General features: G+C 38.5%; 1 protein-coding gene across 2 annotated transcripts in view; it reads left to right on the forward strand.

Annotated features, from left to right (window-relative positions):
• BMPR2 (bone morphogenetic protein receptor type 2) overlaps positions 1-22,769 on the forward strand; it is a 106,277-nt gene that overhangs the window by 70,407 nt on the left and 13,101 nt on the right. For both annotated transcript variants that reach the window (XM_066322623.1, XM_066322624.1), the window contains exons 4-10: positions 9,533-9,643; positions 10,119-10,210; positions 12,226-12,456; positions 16,038-16,152; positions 17,809-17,969; positions 19,086-19,233; positions 20,179-20,315. In XM_066322623.1, the coding sequence (XP_066178720.1) occupies positions 9,533-9,643; positions 10,119-10,210; positions 12,226-12,456; positions 16,038-16,152; positions 17,809-17,969; positions 19,086-19,233; positions 20,179-20,315 (995 nt within the window). The remainder of the gene's footprint in view (positions 1-9,532; positions 9,644-10,118; positions 10,211-12,225; positions 12,457-16,037; positions 16,153-17,808; positions 17,970-19,085; positions 19,234-20,178; positions 20,316-22,769) is intronic.

Here is a 22,769-nt window from a genome sequence, read left to right on the forward strand (position 1 = left end):
GCTGTGAAGTGAGGCACCGCCACTCCTTCAGGTGTGCCCTGCAGGAGCCTGCTGGGACAGGCCCACACATCCCACACTGGGGCTCGCCTCCCTCCCCACCGCGGGAACGCCTGCCAAGGCTGTACCATAGGGGAGTGTGACTGACTGCTGGGCAGCATTCCTAGGCTCCAGCACTCTTGAAGACAGGAAAAATGCAGCACGTGGGATCAGAGCTGCTTTTTCTGAAGGATCTGAGGGGTTGCTTGTTAGCTCACCCATATAAAAAACCAGGCATTTCAGTGTTTTGATGTAATTTTTTGGGCTCTATTTTTAGTGCCTGGGAACGTTGCAGACATGGAATATGTAGCTATTGAGCCTGTTGGAATTAAAATAACTTCAAATATCTTTAAAGAGGCTTTCTGAAGCACTCATTTTTTTTTCCATTGCAGCACATGTAGTTTTTGATCCAGTGCATTACAGAGGCTGGAAGCGTGCCGTTATGTTAGAGCTGGTGTTACGGTTTGGTTTGATAAGCAGGAAGTCCTGTTGGTCCAAGATGAATGTAAGGGGATAATGTAAATGTTGTTTTCAGCTTTTTTATTAAAAAGCATTTTCCTGACTTTTATTTCAATATGGAAGGTGCCCCAGTATGTTGTTTAGTGCATAAATTAGCTTTCCATTTAGCTTGAAGGTGAGGTTGATGTGTACTCAAAACCAGTTTGACTACAGAAGCAAGATACTTCTTTTACCTCTCTAGTAATCAAATATATAGGGAAATTGAGAAAGAATGACCTGAATTTAGTTTTGTTAGGATTGCTATTTATTTTACATGCATCATGATTATAAGGTTCTATTCAGTAGTGTTAAAAATTTTACTGAAGATGCCAGAACTCCCAGAAGAAAAGGCAGAAAGAGAAGTTTAGTTGTGTTTTTATGAACTCATTAATTTCTTCTGCACACATGGGACAAGCTGCTAATTCACCTCTCTGTATCTAGTCATCAAAGATAGAGCAGTTAGGGATTTCATAACACTCTCCTGCCAAAAACATTACCACTCATGCTTCATTTTTGAGTTTCATGTATCACTACAACCTTCAGCATTCAAAATGAACAAAAAAGACCAATCTGAATGCCCCAGCCTGGCTCCAGTGCACCAGAGAGGGACACAGGAGGGCAGTTCTGTTGAAGGGATTCTATCCCTGGGACTGCCTGGCTGCAAGGATAGCAAGGGACTCCTCCTCTTGCAGACAAAGCTCAAATCCAAATTGCATTTTCCAGCAGCAGATTTTTGAAGAGAGATCTGCCCATTGAAACTCTGCCATCACGGGTGGCTGACTTCTAGCTACAGCAGGATTCCTCTGGAGTACATTATGGGAAATAAATTTTACAGTCCAAGCTATATGATGTTTTGAGGCGTTCATTGAGGAGGCAGATGGGATCTGTGATGCATGAGTGCCAGGTTTTGATGTTACTGCAAGTCTCATGAGAGACTGGTGCTTTCTGACGGCCCAGGTTCCATACAGTGATGTGATTATGTGGAAAGTGCATTAAAATTTTAGCTCTCCTGATGTGGAGAAAAATATGAAAAGATGTGTCATGAAGGGCACCATATGACAATAAGTATATAAAATTTTATATAATAAGTTAAAATCAGTCAAATGTTCTGCTAAGTGCAAAGTAGAAACATATTGGTGACTGTTTAAATCTTTTCTTCAAACACTGGAATGATTGGAAGCAAGTGCAAATTATCTGTTTCATCTAAGCCAATAGACTGGAAACCAGAGACTTGCTCTTAAGTCCAGGGAAAACATCCATTTTCAGTTATGAAAGAAAACTGCCTTAGGGTTACGGATTGGCAGGATTATTCTGTTAAGGAATGTTGCACCATCTCCCACAAAAAATACAGTTCCCATTGTGTTTTCCATCTGTGTGTGCACTGTGCTCTGCCATAGAAGTTATCTTGCTAACTTCATTGTACCTTCCAGTGCCTCCAAAAATTTTATGTGAAACAATGGTTCCTTACCTTAACTTTGGTTTAACTTTTGAAGATGGTCATGTTGATAACATTTTGTAGTCCTACTACAGAATTTGGACATGGATATTAATTTTAATAATAATTTGTCAAGTGCTTGCAGAAAGACACAACCTTACATCTTACACGGGTTCATAAAACAGAATTAGGGTAATAGTTGTTTTAAAACATGCACCTATGAAAGCTTAGGTCAGTAGCTGAAGTTGTTAGGAAATGCTATTTTTTCCTTTCATCATTCTCAGCTATACATAGATTTAATAGAAAATTGGGAGCAGCTCCTGTTGGAGTTCCTTGTAGATGTCTGTAGACCATAATTTAAAGGTATTCCAACCTTCTAGCTCCAACTTAACTAAAAATATAGGTTTAAATGCTTTTAATTAAATCAGTGTAGATGGGATTCTCGTTTTCTTTATGTGAGAATCTGACCTATAAATGTTGTAGCTAAAACTCTCCTAACATTTTTTTTTGTTAAAATACTCTACTTATTTTTTTTCCTTACTTGTTTTGTTCCCTACACTGAATTAATTTATTATTTACTTAAAATAGTTGGGTTGTTCTGGCATAATGTTTATATCAGAGGCTTTCTTGTCGTTTGCTCTAATGTGATGAGGACTGTACTCTCTTGCTGCAGGACAGTGGATCAGGAATGAAGCAGTGGTCACTTGGCCGGAAAGAAATGTTGATTACTGTCCAGAAAGGAGGAGAGGAAAAAAGACCTTTTGAGGTTTTTTGGTTTGGTTGGCATGTGCTGCTAGAATGCAGTCAGGGATGCATATTTTACTAGTTGTGGAGAATTCCGAAGACATGTTTGATACAAGCTTTGTGTAGACAAAACAGATAAACAGATTACGACTGAGGTCTGTGGGCTTTGGAAAATATTGCTAATTGTGTGTTTTTTTCAAAGGACTGAGATCTTATCACTGTCATGAAAATTGTGCAGGGCTACTGTGAAAAGAAATGTGACTTTAAAGGCAAGTTGAATTAAATACACTTGAAAGGCCTCTTTCTGATCTGCAGAGCATATTTGCAGTTATCTGCAGCTGAAGGCCACATTGCCCCCACGCTGCAGCCTTCCATCTCACACTGCATTGGTGACAGAACCAAAGGCTTTCCCTCTCCCTTCTGATCTCATCCTCGATATCACCGAGATTCCTTCATGGAAGAGCAAATTCTGCACCAGATTGGCTATGAACATATTGAATCTATCACATCAAAGAAATAGTTGTAGGATGGCGTGAAGACTCTGCTTCTTTTTAAAGTGATCTCTATGGGCAGATCTTTTGAATCCCTGTGTAACTTTACTGACTTTGATCAGAGTTCATACAGCTGTAATTGTTTTGAAGAATCAGATGTTACTCTTGTGCTGTGAAGGTTAAAGGATGATGTTTTCCTTATTTGTTCAAGACTAATGTTGCTACTTATGTGTGATATGGCCAATTAAATAAGTGTCACTATTTTACCAATCAGCTTTAAGATCACTCGACATTTGATACATAGCTACCAGAAATTATGTGGGAACATAGGTAATTACTTTTAAAACTGATTTTGATTATATAGAATAATTGTGTGTTTGTCTAAAATGTTTTTATACAATGCTTCTCTAAACTTAAACACACACATATATTTTCTAGAGTTATTTACTACTGTGTGGCAGATACACAGCTGTGAATCATTTACATGAAGAGCAGGCAGATTTCTGAAAATGGAATGAAAAGCTTTAACAGCAATACAGAGATCTGGTGGAAATTTATGTGCAAATGTCCTTTATTATATGATCCACCACCATGTAAATATATAGCATTGAAACAGCATTCCAAAGCCCAAGGCTTCATATTCAAATATTCGAAGGAAACAATGTAATTTCTTGCACAGTTTCAAGGCCATATCCTTTTGTGTGTTAGTGTTGGGATACAGCCTTTAATTACGCAAGCAGATTTTCCCCCTTGGGATTCCTAGTTTTTCAGCTTGCTTAACACTTAGTGCCTTTTCTCACGGCTGTCTTAAGATGTCTCATCGTAATAGTGACCCCTCTGGTGTCCCAGGGGGCTCTCTGGCCATGGTGGTGTAGCACCTTTGGTGTAGGGATAGAGAGAAGTTTTTTGGACAGCTTTCAGCTGCCATGGGGACGAGACTATCCTTCCATCTCCTCATTTCTCATTCCATTTGCTTCATACCCTCTCATTTCAGTAATAGTATTGGGGAAGCAATGTGTTGAATGGTGAAGTAGGAAATACAAGTACTCTGCCTGGTTTCCTCACAGTTCATCATCCAGGCTGGAATATTTTACCTCCAAGAGCACAGACGAGGGTGCTTGAACGGCAGTGCCATGATGTTGGCAGTGGTGGGTTAGTTGGTGCTTTATTCAGAGCAGCCTCCTCCTGTCTGCATGCCTCACAGTATTTGCAGAAGGGAAAAAAAAAAAATAGAAGAATGGTGCATCCCCTTTCTGGCTCCCAGGAAGGAGTTCTGTATGTTTACAGGCTCATTTGTCATTGGCTGTTGTTACCTGGCTTTGTCTCAGTTTTCTCTGATTTATCACAACGTTCTTTGGTCATAGGATAAATGCTGATTTTGAAGTATGGAAACAGGAAGCCTACAAAATAGGCTTTAATTTTTGAAAGTTAAATTAGAGAGAAATTAAATGTATTTTCAAGCATAGGCACAGATAGGAATACTTTTGCATTAATTAATATTGCAAGTTTATGTTTATAGTGGAAAAGTTACTTTGAAGAAAAAACATTCTTCTTCCTGATGCCATTAGCGCTGGCAGTATTCTTCATTCTGTCATTCCCGGGGAAGGTTAGGAAAGCAGCAGTTTGACAGCTTCCATGTGTGGCAGTATGGAAGCTTAATCCAAAACCTTTAATTCATCAAAGATATTGTATAAGTGCATGGAAACTGTGATGGCAGTAATGCCTGAGAAAAGGGAGAGAAGTGCCTGATGTGGTAGAAGTGCCTGCAGGGCGTGTCCCAAGTGCAGGGCTGGGTTCAGCCAGATGACTCACTTCTAATTGAATACTAGAATCATTCCTCTTCACGGTTTGCTCTGAAATACACTCCCGGTTATTTGTGTGTACCTTCTCCATACACAGGAGCTGTTGTACTCAGGCTTTTGGAACCTGAAAACAAGCCCTTTATTGATGATGAGGTCAGAACACTTCTGGGAATGGTGACTTGTTGGTTACCAGCTGCTCCCCAGCCAGAAGGAGGCTGTCCTTCTGTTTTAATGAGTTGTGCTTTGTTTCTTTTTCTTTCTTAAAAAAAAAAAATATTTACACTGTTTGCTTTGATAGTTCTTTGTGATGGGATTGGTAGACTTGAGTAAACTGCTGACGACTATCAGATTATTGGCAAAATGTCTCAAGACAGAAGTGGGTACATACAGGGTGTCTTCCACATGGCATCCTTGCACTGCTGCTTGTAGTCAGGAAACCTGTGAGCACTGCTTCCCTTCCAGTTCAAGTGGGATAAGAAATTGGCTTTTAAGGTTATTTGAGCCTTACAGCAATTTCCATTGGTTTTAATTGTTTGTTGTGGCACATTTTGTTGTAGATCAGGGAGCCTAAGCTGAAGCTGGAAATAAAAGCCTCACTTACAAATAGCAGTGAAACAAGTACCTTCACCAGCCTTCTTTTCAGTTACAGTAACATAAATCAGAGGAAGCTCTGACAAGATCTTCTATGTACAGCTGTACGTAGAATTTAGCTCAGCAGCCAACTCCTTAATCATTGACTTTTCTAGTCTGCAGCTAATTCTGCTCTTTATGGTATTGCTTTTTTTATGCAATACATTGGTTTGGGAATAATATTGAGATACTAGCGTTCCCAGTCTGAGACTTGAAAACAGTGTTTTTAAGTCAGTTGGTATTTGTCACTAAATGCCCAAATATTATAATGATTCCAGAATTTCAGAAGAGATTGTTGAGTGATTGTTAGGCGTGTTTAAAGTCAGTTTGTACAATGACATGATGAAAAACTACTGAAGGTATAGGGCACTTGTCTGGTCCTCGCAAATAAGCTTGAAAAGCAGAGTCTGCTGATTTGAGGGAGAGGTTGGAAACAGCTGAAGACCAACCAAGTCTTAGTTCAGAAAACGTAATACCAAATCATAGCTTTCATAATGAATGTCCTAATCACGATGAGTCATGGTTGTTTTGGCCCAGACCATAAGTTCACAGAAGAAAGCATGAAAAGAAACTTCTATACATGTGCATTTTACATCCTTCTTTTAAAAGTGCCTTGCTTAATTGCCTTGTTAGTGATTACTTTTATTGACCTGCAGTGATGTGTCTGTTGGTGAGTTACTTAAAACACATCTCCAAATAATACCAAGGGAACTGTGACTTTTGTGCATAGGTATATAAAAAGCTGCTATTAATTACTTAGAAGTAGACAAAATAGCAAATATGAACCTCTGCATATGCCTTGAGAGGTCCTATATGGTTTTTAGCTGGGCATTTAAAGGTGAGTATGATATAAAAGACTAAAGATGAAATATATCCAGAGAATGATTAATAAAATTAATGAATTAATAAGAGTTCTGTTAAGTTTTGGAAGATTTTAAAACTGGGTTGATAAATGGCATATCCTTTTTGTTCTGTATAAGAAAGATTGATAATCTGACAACATCCAAAGTTATTGTTCTACAAAGCAGATAGAGGGTTGATAGAAATAACACTTTTGCAGGGGAGGGAAGGATAGGAGCTGGTCTGGGCCTTTTGTCATTGCGGGGGGTTTTGTGCTCTCCTTTTAGTGTAGATTTACAAGCAAAAGATAGAAAAGTTGTCCTTGCTGGGAAGTGACTGGCTGTCACACGCAGCATTTTACTCACTCATGCTGTTTGGAGCTGCATGTTATCGCTCCATTGAGATGCTCACTTACTCTTCCTAAGAAATTTTATTTATTCCTAAACTTATAAATATTGCTCATCACCCTGACAGTAGTAACTTGCACTGTAGAACTGATTTGGCTGTTGGAATGTTGACAGTGCTATTTTAAAATATTTATAAGAATTGAAAATTAGTTCAAGATAAGCCAGTCTAAAATTCTTATGAAATGACTCTGCTTTAAAAAAAAAATTAAAACATTTTTTCCTCTTGAAGGCAAGGGACATCTGTGAGTTTCCCTGGTGACTGCACAGCTACTCACTAAACAGAAAAAGCCCCCAGAGGGGATAGTCCATCAAGGAAAGAGAGAGAAATCATCCTTTTTCTCTGCATGTTTTTCAGCTGCTGATGGGAGCAAAATGTTATCTTGAGATTTCTGGTATCTCTTCAGCCTGCAGAATGTCACCATTCACAGGCTTCTAAGAGGCATGTGTGCCAAGACAGCCAGAGCTGTGGAGGAGCGTGTTGCTCAGGATGCCCTTGAACAGCAAAATCCCATTCCAGGGTAGAGGAGAGCCCTCCTGATGGAGGCATGTTGTTAAGCCGTTGACTATACAGAAAATTAGAGAAGAACAATCAAACTCGGGCATCAGATATCATTTGGCAAATGGTGGTGGAAATGGTTGGTGGTTATTTGGCAGTGGGAGGGTAGAAAATGGCTGTGCAGTCAAGTCTAGTTGTGCAGTCAAGGAAAATACTGCTGGGATTATAACCAAAGGGTCAGTCTTTCAAAACCTGCTACTCCTTAGTACATGCTAGGCACAGTCTTGAACTGATGCAAAACCTGCCACATTTAATATATATCTTAAAAGATAACTCAATAAAATGTAAATTCCATTCATAAAAATATGAAAGTCAAAACTACCATTTCCCTGCCAGCAGTTACTCATCTGCTTACACTTGTGTCATGTTTCATGTAGCTTTGTATGATGTAAACGTTTTCTTTATGATGTTGTGGATTTCAATATATATGTATGTCTGTGTTTTAAATTCATAATTTAGAAGACAATTGTAATGTGCATCTTTTCATCTCCTCACTGTAGAAGTCAGAGCTCATATTCCACATTACTATTCTATGGCAATAACTTATTTTCATAGTGAAAGTTATTTTACCAAAACTATTAGTGATGGTATTTCTTTTGACAGAACAAATTTAAATTTGATAGTATTGTGATTATCACAAGCTGCCTTTTATTTAAAGGGTGTATCAGATATGAGCTGTGTGTTGATTTTGAAATGTGATTTTTCATGTACTTGTGTCACAGCTGAAATTCTCTCAGGCATTCTGTTTTACCAACTTTTCATTATTTCCCCTTACCATTATGGTTATGTAAAAATTACAGTTGTTGTCTTTTAAATTTGCTTTTCCTTCTTATCTGGTTCTCTTGTGTCTGTTCATACAGGGAATTTGAAGTGGTGAATCACATTGAATTTCTTTTAAATACAATTCAAGAAAAGTTAATTTGTCAGTTTATTCAGCTAGTATAGACTGTGATAAGTTGTATTTCAGTCTCACCTAAAAGTTTATCCAATGTGTAAGTCTTGTGTGCGTTTTATATTTTGTGGTTTTAGTGTAGCTAGGTCTCATTACAGTCTTTTAAGGAGTAATTTTTGCTGTATATAAGACATGTTTAAACATAGTTCCCAAACTTGGTTTTGAAGCCAAAGTAAATGAGGTCTTGTAGCGCCACATTCCAGTGATTCTGACATCAGAAGAGCATCTGCACTAATAGTTTTTTTGTATTAAAGTGGCTGGATTTTTATATCCCTGCAAGAAGCAAGACTGGAGTCTGACATGGAGAAACATTTCAAGGCGTTAACAAATGTTTTCATGAAATCTTTTTTCCTCTCTGAGGAAGTTAAAAACTCAACCAAAAAAAACTGATAAAACCTGATAACCAAGAAAAGCAAGATATTAATTTTGACAAAAAGTCAAATGCTATTTTACAACAGACTCAAAAAAAACCTAGTTTTATTTAATTTTGTTTAGTGTTTTATTTTTGTTCCAGGTTTCCTGCTTCAGTATGTAGAGATACTTCTGTCTTTTAGTGTATTAATAAGTAGAGAATTGTGCCAAAAATTATCTGAGCAATGACACAAAACAAATCAAAACTCCAAAGTATTTTGAAATATTTGCTTAAGTGGACTAATGTATGTTTTAGGAATTTGGGTGTGAAAATATTCAATTTTCATAGTATTTGCAGCCCAGTTTGCAAGCTCATGAGATTTTTGTCCTGGGAAAAACAACAAAAGAACCTTGTAAAGGTGACAAACCTCATTCATACCAGGAAACCGGATTAAGGCACAGATAACAGATGAGCACTGCATCAACTTGGCCCTGTATGGCTGTGCTGACCTTTCCCAAATGGAAAGAAGAGTCACTTTCTGCTGTCAGTGCCTCTCGCTACAGGGCAAGGGCAGACTGGGAAAAGCTGCTGATGAATGTGTGCCCAGCTGGGTTGGAGCCGATTGACTCTTCTGCCATCCCTAGATTTTGAGAGGAAAAGGAGTTTAGTGGGATGTTTGAAAAGCCAGAGGATATTTTTCTTCTCATTGTTGTTGTAACAATTACATGTTTCATAATGTTGATTCTTTCAAATTTGCAATTTGAGAGTCCTCATGTTGTTTGCTTTCAGATTCTTCTCATTCTTTTCATCGAGATGAGACCATCGTTATTGCCCTGGCATCTGTGTCTGTACTGGCTGTTCTGATAGCTGCTCTGTTCTTTGGGTACAGGATGCTTGCAGGTAGGGATTGATGACCTTTTTGGCTTTGCTTTTTCAATTGCTCAGTTGGCTATTGCTTGAAATTACACTTCAGTCTTCCCTTTCTCCTCTCTGACATTTTATGGTGCTGTTACTTTCATAACAGTTTGGAGAGAGTTATGACTTCTCTAAACTGGCATTTTGGGACCCATTTTTCTTCCACAAATCCTCTGCTCAGCACAGCTTAAGTGAGGTGATGAACTTGCTTTATAGTTACTGCCAGTGACCTCGAATTATCGAAATAGTTGTGTAGCAGGTATCTGTAGTTTGTAGCTTATCAGCACCTTCACTGCTCGTTTTGCCCACTTTGAGAAGGTTTTACAAGACTCCTTTTTACTTGTTACATCCTTGCCTAAAATATGTTATTCTGCCAACTCCCAGGTAAGTTGCATTTTTTTTCACTTGGAGCATGTCCAGAAAGGAAACTGGCTGATTTCCTTCTCACCCTCTTCCCCAGGAGACCGTAAACAAGGTTTGCACAGTATGAACATGATGGAGGCAGCAGCATCAGAGCCCTCATTGGATCTGGACAATCTAAAGTTATTGGAGGTAAATATTCAACTCAGTTATTAATCTTCATTTTTATTCAATACAATGATTGTGGTCATATCCCAGGCATAGTTACAGGAGTTAATGTATCAGTTTTCCTGTAATGTTTTCTACTAAATCATAGTTTCAAGAAGAAACTAAAATTAAAAAGGGGTTACTGCAGGTACGTTTTGTCTAATTTTGTTGGTAGTATTGTTGGTATTAGCTAGAATATGTTTTACCTTGAGAACAGAAAAAGAAACCCTGGGAGGTACTGGGGGAAATTAGAGTTGCTGTATTTCAGCATTGCATTAAAGGATCCATCTTTTTTGCTTGAAACTGCTTGCTTATAGTACAGTGACCTGCAGTAGGAATATGAAATTTAGTAACACTCTTGGAAAAGATAATGCACTGCAGATAGGGCAGTACATTTCAGTAGTGGTGCATTTATGTGTAGTCATTCTTCAGTGTGGGGCACTATCTAGCTCCATGGCAACTAGAGGCCAACCAGAACTTTCTGCTCAGCTTGGTGTTAGATGTATCATCACGAAACTGCAAAATGTTATGCTTCCAGTTGGTATGCTCGATGGAACATATGGAATTTTTAAAACCTTTTAACAGGAAAAAAATAGTGGAATGACTGAGATGCAGAGTACTTTTCTTCTTTTTCCGAGTAGAAACCCCACCTAGAGATGCAGACTGCAGATATGCAGTGTGAGTTGCTCTAATGGTGACAGCAGACTGATGGGCAAAGAACCTCAGGTGTCTTCTGCCACCAAGAAAGTACCTGAGGCAGAGTTTATGAGTCTACCCATGTGTACTGTAGAAGGGGGCAAAGCCCCGGATGAAAGCGGTTGTACTGATAATGCAGTCTTGGAGAAAGCAGTGACTTTCTCCAAGTCTGAAAGTTGGCAGAGAGATCTGCTGTGGTGTCTTCTGTCCTGCTTCTTGTATCCTAAGGAGCTGACCCCTTACCCCAGTCACAGGGTGTTGCAGGACAAATGTTTTTACCTGTGCTTGCCTTTTGACATCTCTGTGGGTAGATTACATTCCAGGTTTGTACCTTGAACTGGCTTGGTGCTGCTTTGCAACCCAGTGATACAAAAGGACTGAGAAACAGAAAGTCTCTCCATTAAATGATACTTTATCTTTGAAAACTTTCCTGTAAGACAATTTTATCGTCTTTAGAAACATTACTTTTGTTATCCCTTCTGTTTTTTCTTCCTCCTCCATTTCTAAGTATTTTAAAAAGTTTAAAAAATGGCTCATGAAATCCTTATAGTTTCATCATGTATGGGTCTTCCTGAAATTTTTTTAATAGGTGTTAAATTCTTATATAGTTGGAATTTTTTGAGCTCTTGAAATCAGGGCTGTTGCTGAAGGTGGTCCTGCATTTTGGTATAGAGATTGCATCTTTCTTCTGCAGTTACCATGGAGATGTGAAAGGCCATTCTTGAAGACTGTCTAACATAGTGGGGGCTAGAATAAAGATTCACAGGTAGTCAGGAATTAATTACTTCCTTCTGTTAAAATCTGTTTATCTCTCTTGGCATCTATTTGGCACTACAAATGCATATTTTGTTATAACTAACCTGAAAGGTATAGCTTATAAACTGTCCTAAACCTAAAATGTTTCACTTAATGTCTGTGATTTCTGGGCTGAAATGAAATTGATCACATAAAATCTATAAATTCTTAGTAGGCAAAAGTTAGTAAGAGAATTAGCAGCACAAAACACATGTGTTTTATTGATTCTGTATATAAAAGTACTGAATAGATTATTTATGATATATTTACTGGATATTCAGACTGTAAATCGATTTAGTAAGACCTATGTTGGCTCATGCTGAGGTTTCCAGCTCCAAAGTAGCTTCTGTGAAAGCATTCTAATTCTGGTTTTCATTACAAAATACTTGCTATCTTCACTGTTATACTATAAGTCAGGATAAAAGTTGGCATACAATTCTTGTAGAGTGAAAACTTGGGGTGTATCTTCATCTATTACTTTGTGAACTAATTGTTTCTGGTTTTTGCAGTTGATTGGCCGGGGACGATACGGAGCAGTGTATAAAGGTTCCCTGGATGAACGTCCAGTTGCTGTGAAAGTATTTTCTTTTGCCAATCGTCAGAACTTTGTGAATGAGAGGAACATTTACAGGATTCCACTGATGGAACACGAGAACATCGCCCGCTTCATCGTGGGGGATGAGAGATTCACTGCAGACGGCCGGATGGAATATTTATTGGTGATGGAATATTACCCCAATGTAAGTGCTTCTAAGAAATCAATTGGATTGGTTAAGAATCCTAAGAATAGCCACGTGAAAAGGATGTACTTTAGGTTTTGGTGATGCTACTTGCACAGTAATGTAAAAAAAAATCCATATAAATGACATTTTTAATGGGCCTGATTGTGGGTTACTGTAATATCCTTTTAGATTTCCTAGTTAGTGCTACCAAATGTAGTCATACAAATTCCTAGCTCTGGAGTATTTGCTCTTGCTTTTGGTGCAAGGTTTTTTAGTCAATTCTGTCCTTATTCAATGACAGAATTTGAAGAGTTGTTTTTGCTTAAAAATAATCTAATTTTAAACTTCTTAATATTAAGACATTATCTCTGTCTTATGACCTCACTCAATAGCTGTAAACAGTGGAGGTTTTTACAGTGAAATGTAATAGATACAAGATTGTTATCAAACTAGTTTGTGGTACTGTAAATCAAGGTGCTTTTTTATTCTATTATCTTCTTTAAAGCTTTCCATGGCATATACTGGTGATGTAGGACATGTCTTAGGAAGGCAGCATTACTTTTCCAGATCCATGTCTTCGAACTTCTTCAGCTAACTGGATGCTTGTATTTCTCAAATTCATGGATTAGGGTACATAAAGTTCTGAGTGTGTACACACATACATAGAAGCAAAATTTAAAAATATGCAGTATGAATGTGAATAGCTTTCCTGAAAAATCATAAAATGTACTTGGGGGTTATATGTAGGAAAATGCAAAAACTGGTGTCACAATTTATCTTGGGTTTGTTTTTTTGTTTGGGGTTTTGGTGGGTTTTTTTGCCTGTGTATAGGAAAGAATATTTAGTTGTGCAGTTAAATAATTTTTTAACAAGCTTTTTGGTCTCAAGTAAGCAAACTCGTATTTCCTGCAGGGTGTGAAGGGGTTGGCTGAAGCCTGATCTATTATGGAGGCAGTAGGACAAAAGCTGCTTATTTGAATGCAAAAAGGAGCAGAACAGTGCTAAGTCGCAGTAATGATGGCCTGTCTTAGGGGTTTTTAGGCTCTGTGTATATGCTTATATTGAAAGTTAAATGCACCCGTGTAAATACATACTTTAAATTTTACACACATCTACACTAAAATTACACTAAAAACCCTAAAAATTACACACATCTACACTATATACAAACTTAAGGCAACAAAGCCAAATATAAAAAGAGGGTCTTAACTGAAAGTTTTAAGTGAGAACACACATGATCATGTCAGCTTATAAGACAGGCATCTAAGAAGAGATTGCAGAAACTAGAAGTGACCATGAAAAAGGTCAGTTGTGCCCATACCAGATGGACAGTGGCAAAGCATGTGATACTGACAAAACTGGCGTATTTTCATGTAGTTAAGTGAAATAAAATAAAGGGAGTATTCTACTCCTGGGAGGGCATAGCCTAGCTGTCTTCACAGGTGATCTGGTTTTGCTGTTTTCTTGAATGAAAGGATTTTTGGTTGAAATGTAATTTGATTGAAAATTGTGTCTTGTTGCTTATGTAAACAGGCTGTTAATGACCTGATTAAATGTACAGATGAAGCTTATGACATCATATTATCAGATTCCTTCCCAATGTGGTATTAAGAACAGCAAGATTAGTCTAAAATCAATCCACTGGTTGTTTGGAAGTCATTGGAAAAAGTGCACAGCAGGTGTAATTAATGCACAGTGTGATCTGTAATTCAGTGAGCAGATGTTCTGCTGTATGTGGAGTTAACAGCAGAAAAGGAAGCCTGCTGTGGCAGCCCTGCTAGAAGGGAATTGCACTGTTCAAACTGGAGCCATAAATCTGATTTCAATAAGGACTAACCAATACAGGATGTGCAGGTGAAATATTCCACATCCAAAACATCATTCTCCCTCAAAATACTTTCCTTCCTGAGAATAAGAGCACACAAACCAGGGCATTTTTACACAGAAAATTGTTCTTGGTGTTACCTCGGTGAAAGCAAGACAGATAGGTTTGACCCAGGTTGTGGTTTTATCCAAACATGCCTTCAGACTGAAGGAAATAGGCAAGTGAAAGGAATGATACGTGCATTTATCAATCCACATGCTGATGAGACTCTGAGGTGTGGTAGGTCAGTAAGGGAGTCAGTTGTGAGGGATGGCATAATAGGAAATACAGTAATAGCCACAGAACTATCGCCCCACCCTAGGGTTAGGGTTAGGGTTAGCCAGACACTCTTGTCCCTTTAGAACAGAAAAATTGTTCTAAAACAAAAATGGAATCTCTGGTTGTTAAAAATACCAGTTCTATCAAAAGTTATAGTCAGAACTAAATATCCTCAATTTTACATGTAACTCATGGCTCTGACAAGATAGTCTTAATTACAAATATATATTTCTCTGTACATCTTGACTAAAACGTTTCCTGGTTATCATTTTAACTTCACTAAAAGCATAAAATCACAGCCTTCAGCTGGCTTAGAAAACATCTAGTGGTGGGCGGGCTCTGCAGCAGAAAGATCTTGAAGCTGATTTAATACAGTGAATATTTCCTAGTCACATCATGACAACAGTCCTGTAGCCTCTATTAGAATGGGCTGGAACCTCAACCCACTGAGCCAAGAAAAAAAAACAAGCTGATGATATTTGGAGGCTAATAAGAGGGCTTGAATTTCTTAAAAAGCTGTAAACAACAAGGAAAAAGGTGAAAGAAACTAATTCCAAATTTTTGTGAACCGAACATTATAGAACTTACTTTGTATTTATTTGCATCTGATCAGATGTTACACATTGGTACATATTTAAGATTATGGACTTAAATAGGCAAAACCAGGGTAGTTTGTAGTCCTAAAAATATAATAAGCATGTAGAGTTAGGCAGATTACTTGTACTTTATGTTTGATGATTTAGTTTGTTTGAACTAAGGATATTATCCTTGGGGATTGTACATCAAAGGTGTCACAGTTTGCAGTGTTTGGCTATTGTTTTGGATAACAGTCTCAGTTTCTAGAATATCTCAATTTCATAACTGATGCACTTCCTTCTGATTTTCTTAGAGATTTCATGACAAATCACTAGAAGAATCCCCATTTTACACATCTAACTTTGCTTTCAAGGAAAGGGGAACATGACATTCTTTTTTCCATCTTTCTTCAGTGCATGTCAACTCACTCCTATTTGGAATTGCCTTTGGGGTGTTTTTGTTTTGATACATGAATAGATTATACCAAGACCTGTGAGAGATGCTGAGTATTCTGTAAGTGATAATGGTCTAAAGCCCACTTTTTTAGAAACCCAGGCTGTTACTTCTATAGTTACCTTTATTCTGTTCTGCAACGAGACTTTTATAATTAATATAACTTTTTCTAGAGGCAATCCCTGTTATTCTGTGATAAAATTTCTATTACACTTTAGAGAAACGAAATGGCAGCAATGGAATTTAATGAAACTTCAGTCAAATCTTGTGTTTTAAAATGTGGGTAAACACATAAGCAGTTGCAGGTTTATACCTTTTAGAAGCAGTGGATAAAACTGAGTCTCCAACAGATTTTGAGTTACTCTACTGGACAATTATTTTAATCCGTATTTTTTGTTTTGTCTTTTCTGGGGGGATTCTTTTTTAGGGTTCTTTGTGCAAATATTTGAGTCTCCACACAAGTGACTGGGTGAGCTCTTGTCGTTTGGCTCACTCTATAACTCGCGGCTTGGCGTACCTGCACACGGAGCTGCCTCGAGGAGGTAAGGCCAGGAGGGGGTGCAAGGATCTCCAGTATGTTCTTATTTCTGTCTTATTTCTATCTTATTTCTGTCTATTTCTCCAGTATATTCTATTTCTAGGTAGTAGATTCCAGCCTTTGCTATATTCTCCTGTGAGTAGGAAATGATGAATGCAGATAGAGATTACTCAGAACTTCTGGTGTATTCTCTCCTTGTGAAGAGCCCCGTGCTGTGGGCTCTGTGACCCTTGTGTGAAAGCACTAAGTCTGAGGTGGGAGAGCCCCAGAGAGAGGCAGGAGCAGGCAGAGTTGTGCAGTGTTGCTGTGTCATGGCAACACATTACTGAAGACCTGAAGCACTGGCTGCCTCTCTGGCAGAGGGCAAACAGATGAGGTGTTGTGTCTGTTTTTGCAGTTCAGAAACAAATCACCAAAGCAATTTTTAGTTTATGTGTGAACTGTGTAGTATAAAACTAAATCTTCTAACCCCACTGTAGTTTTATTTATCATGTCTCTGGATTTTTGGCTGAGGGTTTAGTCTTTGGTGTGTACAAACAATACTGCTGGACTTCTGGTACTTTATTAGAGTACTGGCTGTGACAATGTATTGATTTGGACCTTTCCATCTCTGAGTGCATGCTTCAGCCAGTCTTTCAGCAGCTAAAATATCATGACTATAAAGTAGATATTCTGTGATGTATCAGGCTGCAGAATATGGCCTGGCACTGAAACATTAGGTTTTTGGCACTAAATAAAAGGCTAGTTTCATCATATCTACATTAAGGTGCTAATGTTTGGATTAAAATTTCAAGCTAAATATCTCAAATGTTAAGCATGAATGCTAGCAAAGAATGACAACTAAAGATGCTATTAAAAGTGCTGAAAATACCCAAATCAGTGTTCCTATGTGCCATTGAAACTGCAACTATCATCTTAACTTCATCCTTTTGAGATGTGCAGACAGGTGTGTCCATTAGCAGTCAGCAAATCTGTAGGCTTCCCATCGTAAATGAGAGACGGCCACAGTCTGTGAATGCTAGGAAGAAACTCATGGTGCAAAATAAATTCCACAGTAAAATGATTTCTGTAATGCTGGCTGCTTTACTAACAAAATAAAAACTAGGAACAATTGAGATTATTCTTTCGAAAAGATCAGATCCCTTGCAAGATGAGTATGTTCAGGCTCTCTGGAATAATACTTCTGCATATCTTCTGAATAAGAGCCAATGGTAATTCCAATTATAATGCAAATAATTGGTGCTGCATTTGACACAGGAGTGTGGAAATGACAGAGTATTTGGAATGGCTTTTAGGCCTGTAGCAGCAGGTCTCTGTTTAAGTACACAATGTCTCCACCGCCAAAGCCATGCTGAAATATCCCTTGGCGAGAAGACTGTTGGTGAGCATTAGAACTGTATACAGCAGTAGCCTAATACATCATATAGATGCAGTGAAATTCTGGATGCCAGTCACTTTTGTCTAGGTAGGTTCCTCTGGAGCTCACTGTAAAGAAGCAAAAACATTAGCTTTCTAAAAAATAAGTTGATTCTCAAACATCAACTTATCAACTAATCAAACATTCTGTTTTAATAGCTGAGCAGACATAATGAGGTTCTCACATTTTGGCAAACAGTGGAATTGCTCAAATACTAACAAGCCCTTTGGTGTGTCCACGCAGACCATTACAAACCTGCAATATCCCATCGTGACTTGAACAGCCGCAACGTTCTGGTGAAGAATGACGGAATGTGTGTAATCAGTGATTTTGGGCTCTCCATGAAGTTAACTGGGAACAGACTGGTACGACCAGGTGAGGAGGACAACGCAGCCATTAGTGAGGTAAGTACAAATGGTTGGATGAATGTTCAGGTGGTACAATTTCTGTCATGGGGAATGACTGCAGTATGAGTGAGAAGTGACTGAAGCCTCCATAGGAAGAAACTGGTTTTATTCTCAAAATACTCATCACAAACCTGCTGTTCTGAAAGGCAGTAGGTTGGCAGACTGAAGTTTCTGTGTGAGATATGAGAAGACACAAGGAAGGTTTGGTTGCCATGTTCTCTGTGATTGTGGTATTGGTCCCTTCAGTCTTGTACTGCAATTGTTGACTGAAGATCAAACATTCTTTGGTTTTGGTTTTAATCTTTGGTTTTGGTGTTAATTTTTCTGAAATTGTGACATAACACATTCTGCATCTTCTGCTTGATGTCTAATACACGCTACTGGAATACAGTGAGACTGTTTCAAACAAAGAGTGCCTAATGGTTCAGTGTAATTGTCTGTGCTTTTACAGAAAAACTTCATATGTCATTCAAAGAACATGCTGCACAGTGCTAATCACCCTCCCTTAGAAAGAAAATGCTAAACTGAAAATACCTAGTGCAGAAGAGCTCCATCTAGATCTTCCCCTACTGAACAAGGAAACAGGGAAATTGCTGGTTAAAATGCAGGGATGTGGAATAGTCCTTTGACAGAATATTGTCCTACAAGTACTGATGAATAAGTGCTCTAATCTAATATATGTCCTAGTGAAAATGAATAGGTATCTTCCAAACTGTTAATAACCTTTGACTATGGAAGATGTAGGATGGAACCTTGCTGGTGGTCGAGGAATAGAGAACAAGTTTCGTATTCAGTGGGATCCTCTTCCATTATGACGCATACCTTGGTGTTTAACAGAGTAATTTAGAAAAAGAAATATTTCTACTATGTCATACTTCATATGAGAACATTAAGTAAGGGACAAAATAATTTTGTTTTGATTCATACATACAAAGAGTAGAGGAAGGAGTTTGTTATGACTAGACTGGTAAGAATCTGGAAGCTGAGGACATTGATTAGGAATGAGCTGTGTTTTCTTTAACTATAGAAAATATCAACCAGAATAGGGCATTAAACTTAATTGAATTTGGAAATGACTTCCTGATGTGAAGCTTTGATTTGCTGTTTTCCCAGGTCGGTACGATCCGCTATATGGCCCCAGAAGTGCTTGAAGGGGCAGTGAACTTGAGGGACTGTGAATCTGCTTTGAAACAAGTAGATATGTATGCACTTGGCCTTATCTACTGGGAGATATTCATGAGATGTACAGACCTCTTCCCAGGTAACGAAAAGAACGGAGGAAAATCGTAAGAGTAGGAAGTGGCAGCAGCAACCAAAGCTCCTCCCGAGCTTTTGGGAGTGCAGAAGGGAAGTCGTTCCCTGAATTGCTTCTGCCATTAAGTCGGTGCCATCTAGTGTTCGAGGTGGTGTCTGTCAGGACGGTGCATCTGAGGGCGAGGCGGGTTCCTGCTGCCAGGCTCGGTGTTACCCGTTCGGGCGGTGTGCCGGCCTCTTGCCAGGTGCCGTCTGAACGTTGTTATTGTTGTTGTTATTGTCCAGAGTGCAAAAACACTGAGAGTTAGGCTGATGGCAAAGGCAGTGTTTCCAGTTCTGAGAACTGATACAAGTGCCTGAAGTGTCTTTAAGACTTTTCATTGTGAGAAAAATGCTATGACTTAAAGTAGCCTTTAGTCAGTTGTAGTTTTATTTATGATAGGATATAGAAAATTCAGGGAAATCTTCCCTACCTGTAACATAAACCAGAAGGAAGTAGACTTCAAATTTACACATGAGATTGTGCCACATCTTTTTCCCAAGCTACAGCATAGAGAATGAATCTATAACGCAGTATATGCTCTCTACAGTCCAACAGCTGTACTTTATGTGCAGAGGCTTGTAATCTTGCTGGGCTTCCTCCTGAATGAAGTACATGAATATAATCAGTCAGTGGCATTTCACGGAAAGTAGGTGTTATCTTCAGACTCCAAGACATTCCAAATGTGCCACTGAACCTGCGAAGTCTGAGGATGCTATCCTTTGAAAGGTTGCTGAACAGCACTTAATTCATTTGCAGTTAATTCAGCTTTCTTTGGAAGTTAGACTGTGGGGAAAGTGGGGAACATCTCGATAGACAGCAACTTTGATAATGCCTTTCATCAACTGAAAGCCTTTGCTCTGTCTTTTAATCTGACTGATTTTTTTTTTCCTTTCTTTCTTTTGCTAACAGGGGAATCTGTGCCAGAGTACCAGATGGCTTTCCAGACTGAAGTCGGAAACCATCCCACTTTTGAAGATATGCAAGTCTTGGTGTCTAGAGAGAAGCAAAGACCAAAATTCCCAGAAGCATGGAAGGAGAACAGCCTGGTGAGAGAGAATATTTTCAAAGAAACAGTGATTTAACCAGCTTCAGGGTGTGCTCATTTCTTAAAAGCAATTTTTTAGGTTTTGGGTTTTTTTCCCTCTTTGTTAGTATTTAAGACTCGGAGCTGTTTCTGCCTGGACTTCTTAAATATTGAATTCAGTTTTTAAAAGTTATTGGTGTGAAAACTGAATTTCTTTTAAGGAAAAATACTGTTACTGTTGTTGTTGCATGCTGCAGTGTGATATACAGTTATACTTGTTACATTAATTTTAGATTCTATGTGTAGTATTGTGAAGTGCCCATGTGTCCTCTGTGTGCTGAATGAGAAACACAAAGCCATTTTGTGCCTTTTGACATGCTATAAACTAATAGAACTGAACTAAAATGCCAACTAAAATAACTGGCAAAAATACCAATATACTGTTCCAAAATGAAAATTGGTAAACATTGTAATAAACTTTTTTGTACTTGTATAGTCCTCAGGACTTGCAGATGCTAAAGCTTCTAGCAATCATTTCATTATAACTACATAAAAAAATTTATATGGCTTCATTTGATCTGCAATTTTTATTTTCAAGACTATAAACATCGTAATATTGTTTGTTGTTTTGAATGAGTGTAGCTGTAGCTTAGAGCCTTGCTGCTGCAGGCCAACAAGTTGGAGCAAGTCAGCTGAACTCTGGTGTGAGTCTGTGCTTGCTTTCATCTGCAGCAAAGGTCAGGTAATGTGAATCCCCTTGGCTTGGAGGGGGCTGTTTGTCTTTTATTACAAGCAAAATGCAATGCAGACACTGGGTTCCACCTGATAGAAGGCAATACAGCTTAATCGTGAGTATGAAAATGGCATATTTGACTGTTATTTAAAAAGATACTTCCTGTTATCCCCTTATGGAAGTGATGCCCTTCAATCTTCAGAGACTTTGGTGGTCGATAAGTCTGTAGCTACTGTGCAGACAAGGAGGAGCCCAAGGCCTCACCTGTGCTGGTGCTTGTAAATACATAGGAGCCTGCTTTGAGAGAGGAGCATAGCCTGCAGTGGTACACTGCACTAAAACATGTTGTGACCAAGCTGAGAGCTTCCAAGAGAGCTGCTTTCATTACACGCTTTTCACCAGCCAGTCTCGGGGGCAAAGGGGAGAAGAGGAAAAAAGAGAAATCAGTGCCCACAGTATACACGGAATCAAACAACAGCTGTCTTAACTATAGCTGTGTTGGTGAGTGCAGCACTGGAAACACCAAGCTTGACAGCTGTTTCTGGAGACAGTTAAAACTGAAACAGTTCAAGGTGTGTTTTGTTTTACAGACTACCATTTTAAATGTTAATTATGTTCTAATTATGTTCTAGCAAGCTGATAAACTCCAGCATTATTAGATGATCCCCATATTTAAAATGCCGAACACATTCTTTGTGTTGTTACTAAGTTTTTTTTCCAAATAATCAAAATGATGATAACTCCAGCTCTAAGAATTGATCTACACCATTGCTTTAAGAGAAAAGAAAAATAATCACAGGTGTCAAACAACTTCCTCCACCCTATGCCAGTCTAGGACAATATCTGAATGAGCACTCTAGGGCAGATAGTGTAGAAAATTAAGCTCCAGATGACCTCACTCTGGGCCCAGGTCCTAACCTCCTGTATCTAATACATGGAATGAAAGACTTTTCCCCATTATTTAAAGTTCTGCTGACATGTTGGGTTATAACATCTTCATACAAATTCACCTATGAAGGAAATGCATCTGTCCTTTTCATTTGAGAAATAAAATAAAAACAACTGCTTTATTTTTTAATCACATAATTAAGGTGCTCAAAAGATGTGGAATCCTGATTTGTGGTTACCTATGCAGTCTCAGTCTGCTTCTGGAACCACCTATGTTACGTTACAGACCTTGATCAGCAGTATTGTTTTTCACAGTATAAAGCAACAGCCTGAGCACAGGATGTACATAAAATAATTCAGGGGCTATAAACTGTTGAGATGTTACCGTATTCTTGTCTCTCTTGCCAAAGTAGGGCCATGCTTGACTTCAGAGGTCAGCACTGATGGATACTAACAGAATAATAGAATAATGCAAGCTTCTGGTCCCTTTCATCTTTTCGATGAGTCTAGTACTTGTAAATAGTTCATTTTAGCATAGTTGTCTTTGAACCTGAAATTGATAGAACACATGTAATTGTGGTAAATGTGACAGTAAGGAACTTGATTTTGATAACTATCTATACAGTGACTGCTGTGTTCCTTTAATGATCCTTAACACATCAAAAGGAAAGGGTCTGCTAAAGAACAGACAGTATTCAGTTGAACACTGAATTTGCTGCTGGTGAAACCTGTGGGAGAGAGTCTCGCAAAGAGGCAAGGCAGGGGATTAGGGTGTCCACTGACTTAGTCTAACCTGTGATGAAATCAAGTCCTAAAAGCTGAATGAAGGCATTTTGCTGTGGGAGAGAAAATGGA

This window comes from Sylvia atricapilla, chromosome 7, assembly GCF_009819655.1.
Source record: "Sylvia atricapilla isolate bSylAtr1 chromosome 7, bSylAtr1.pri, whole genome shotgun sequence".
Lineage (NCBI taxonomy): Eukaryota > Metazoa > Chordata > Aves > Passeriformes > Sylviidae > Sylvia > Sylvia atricapilla.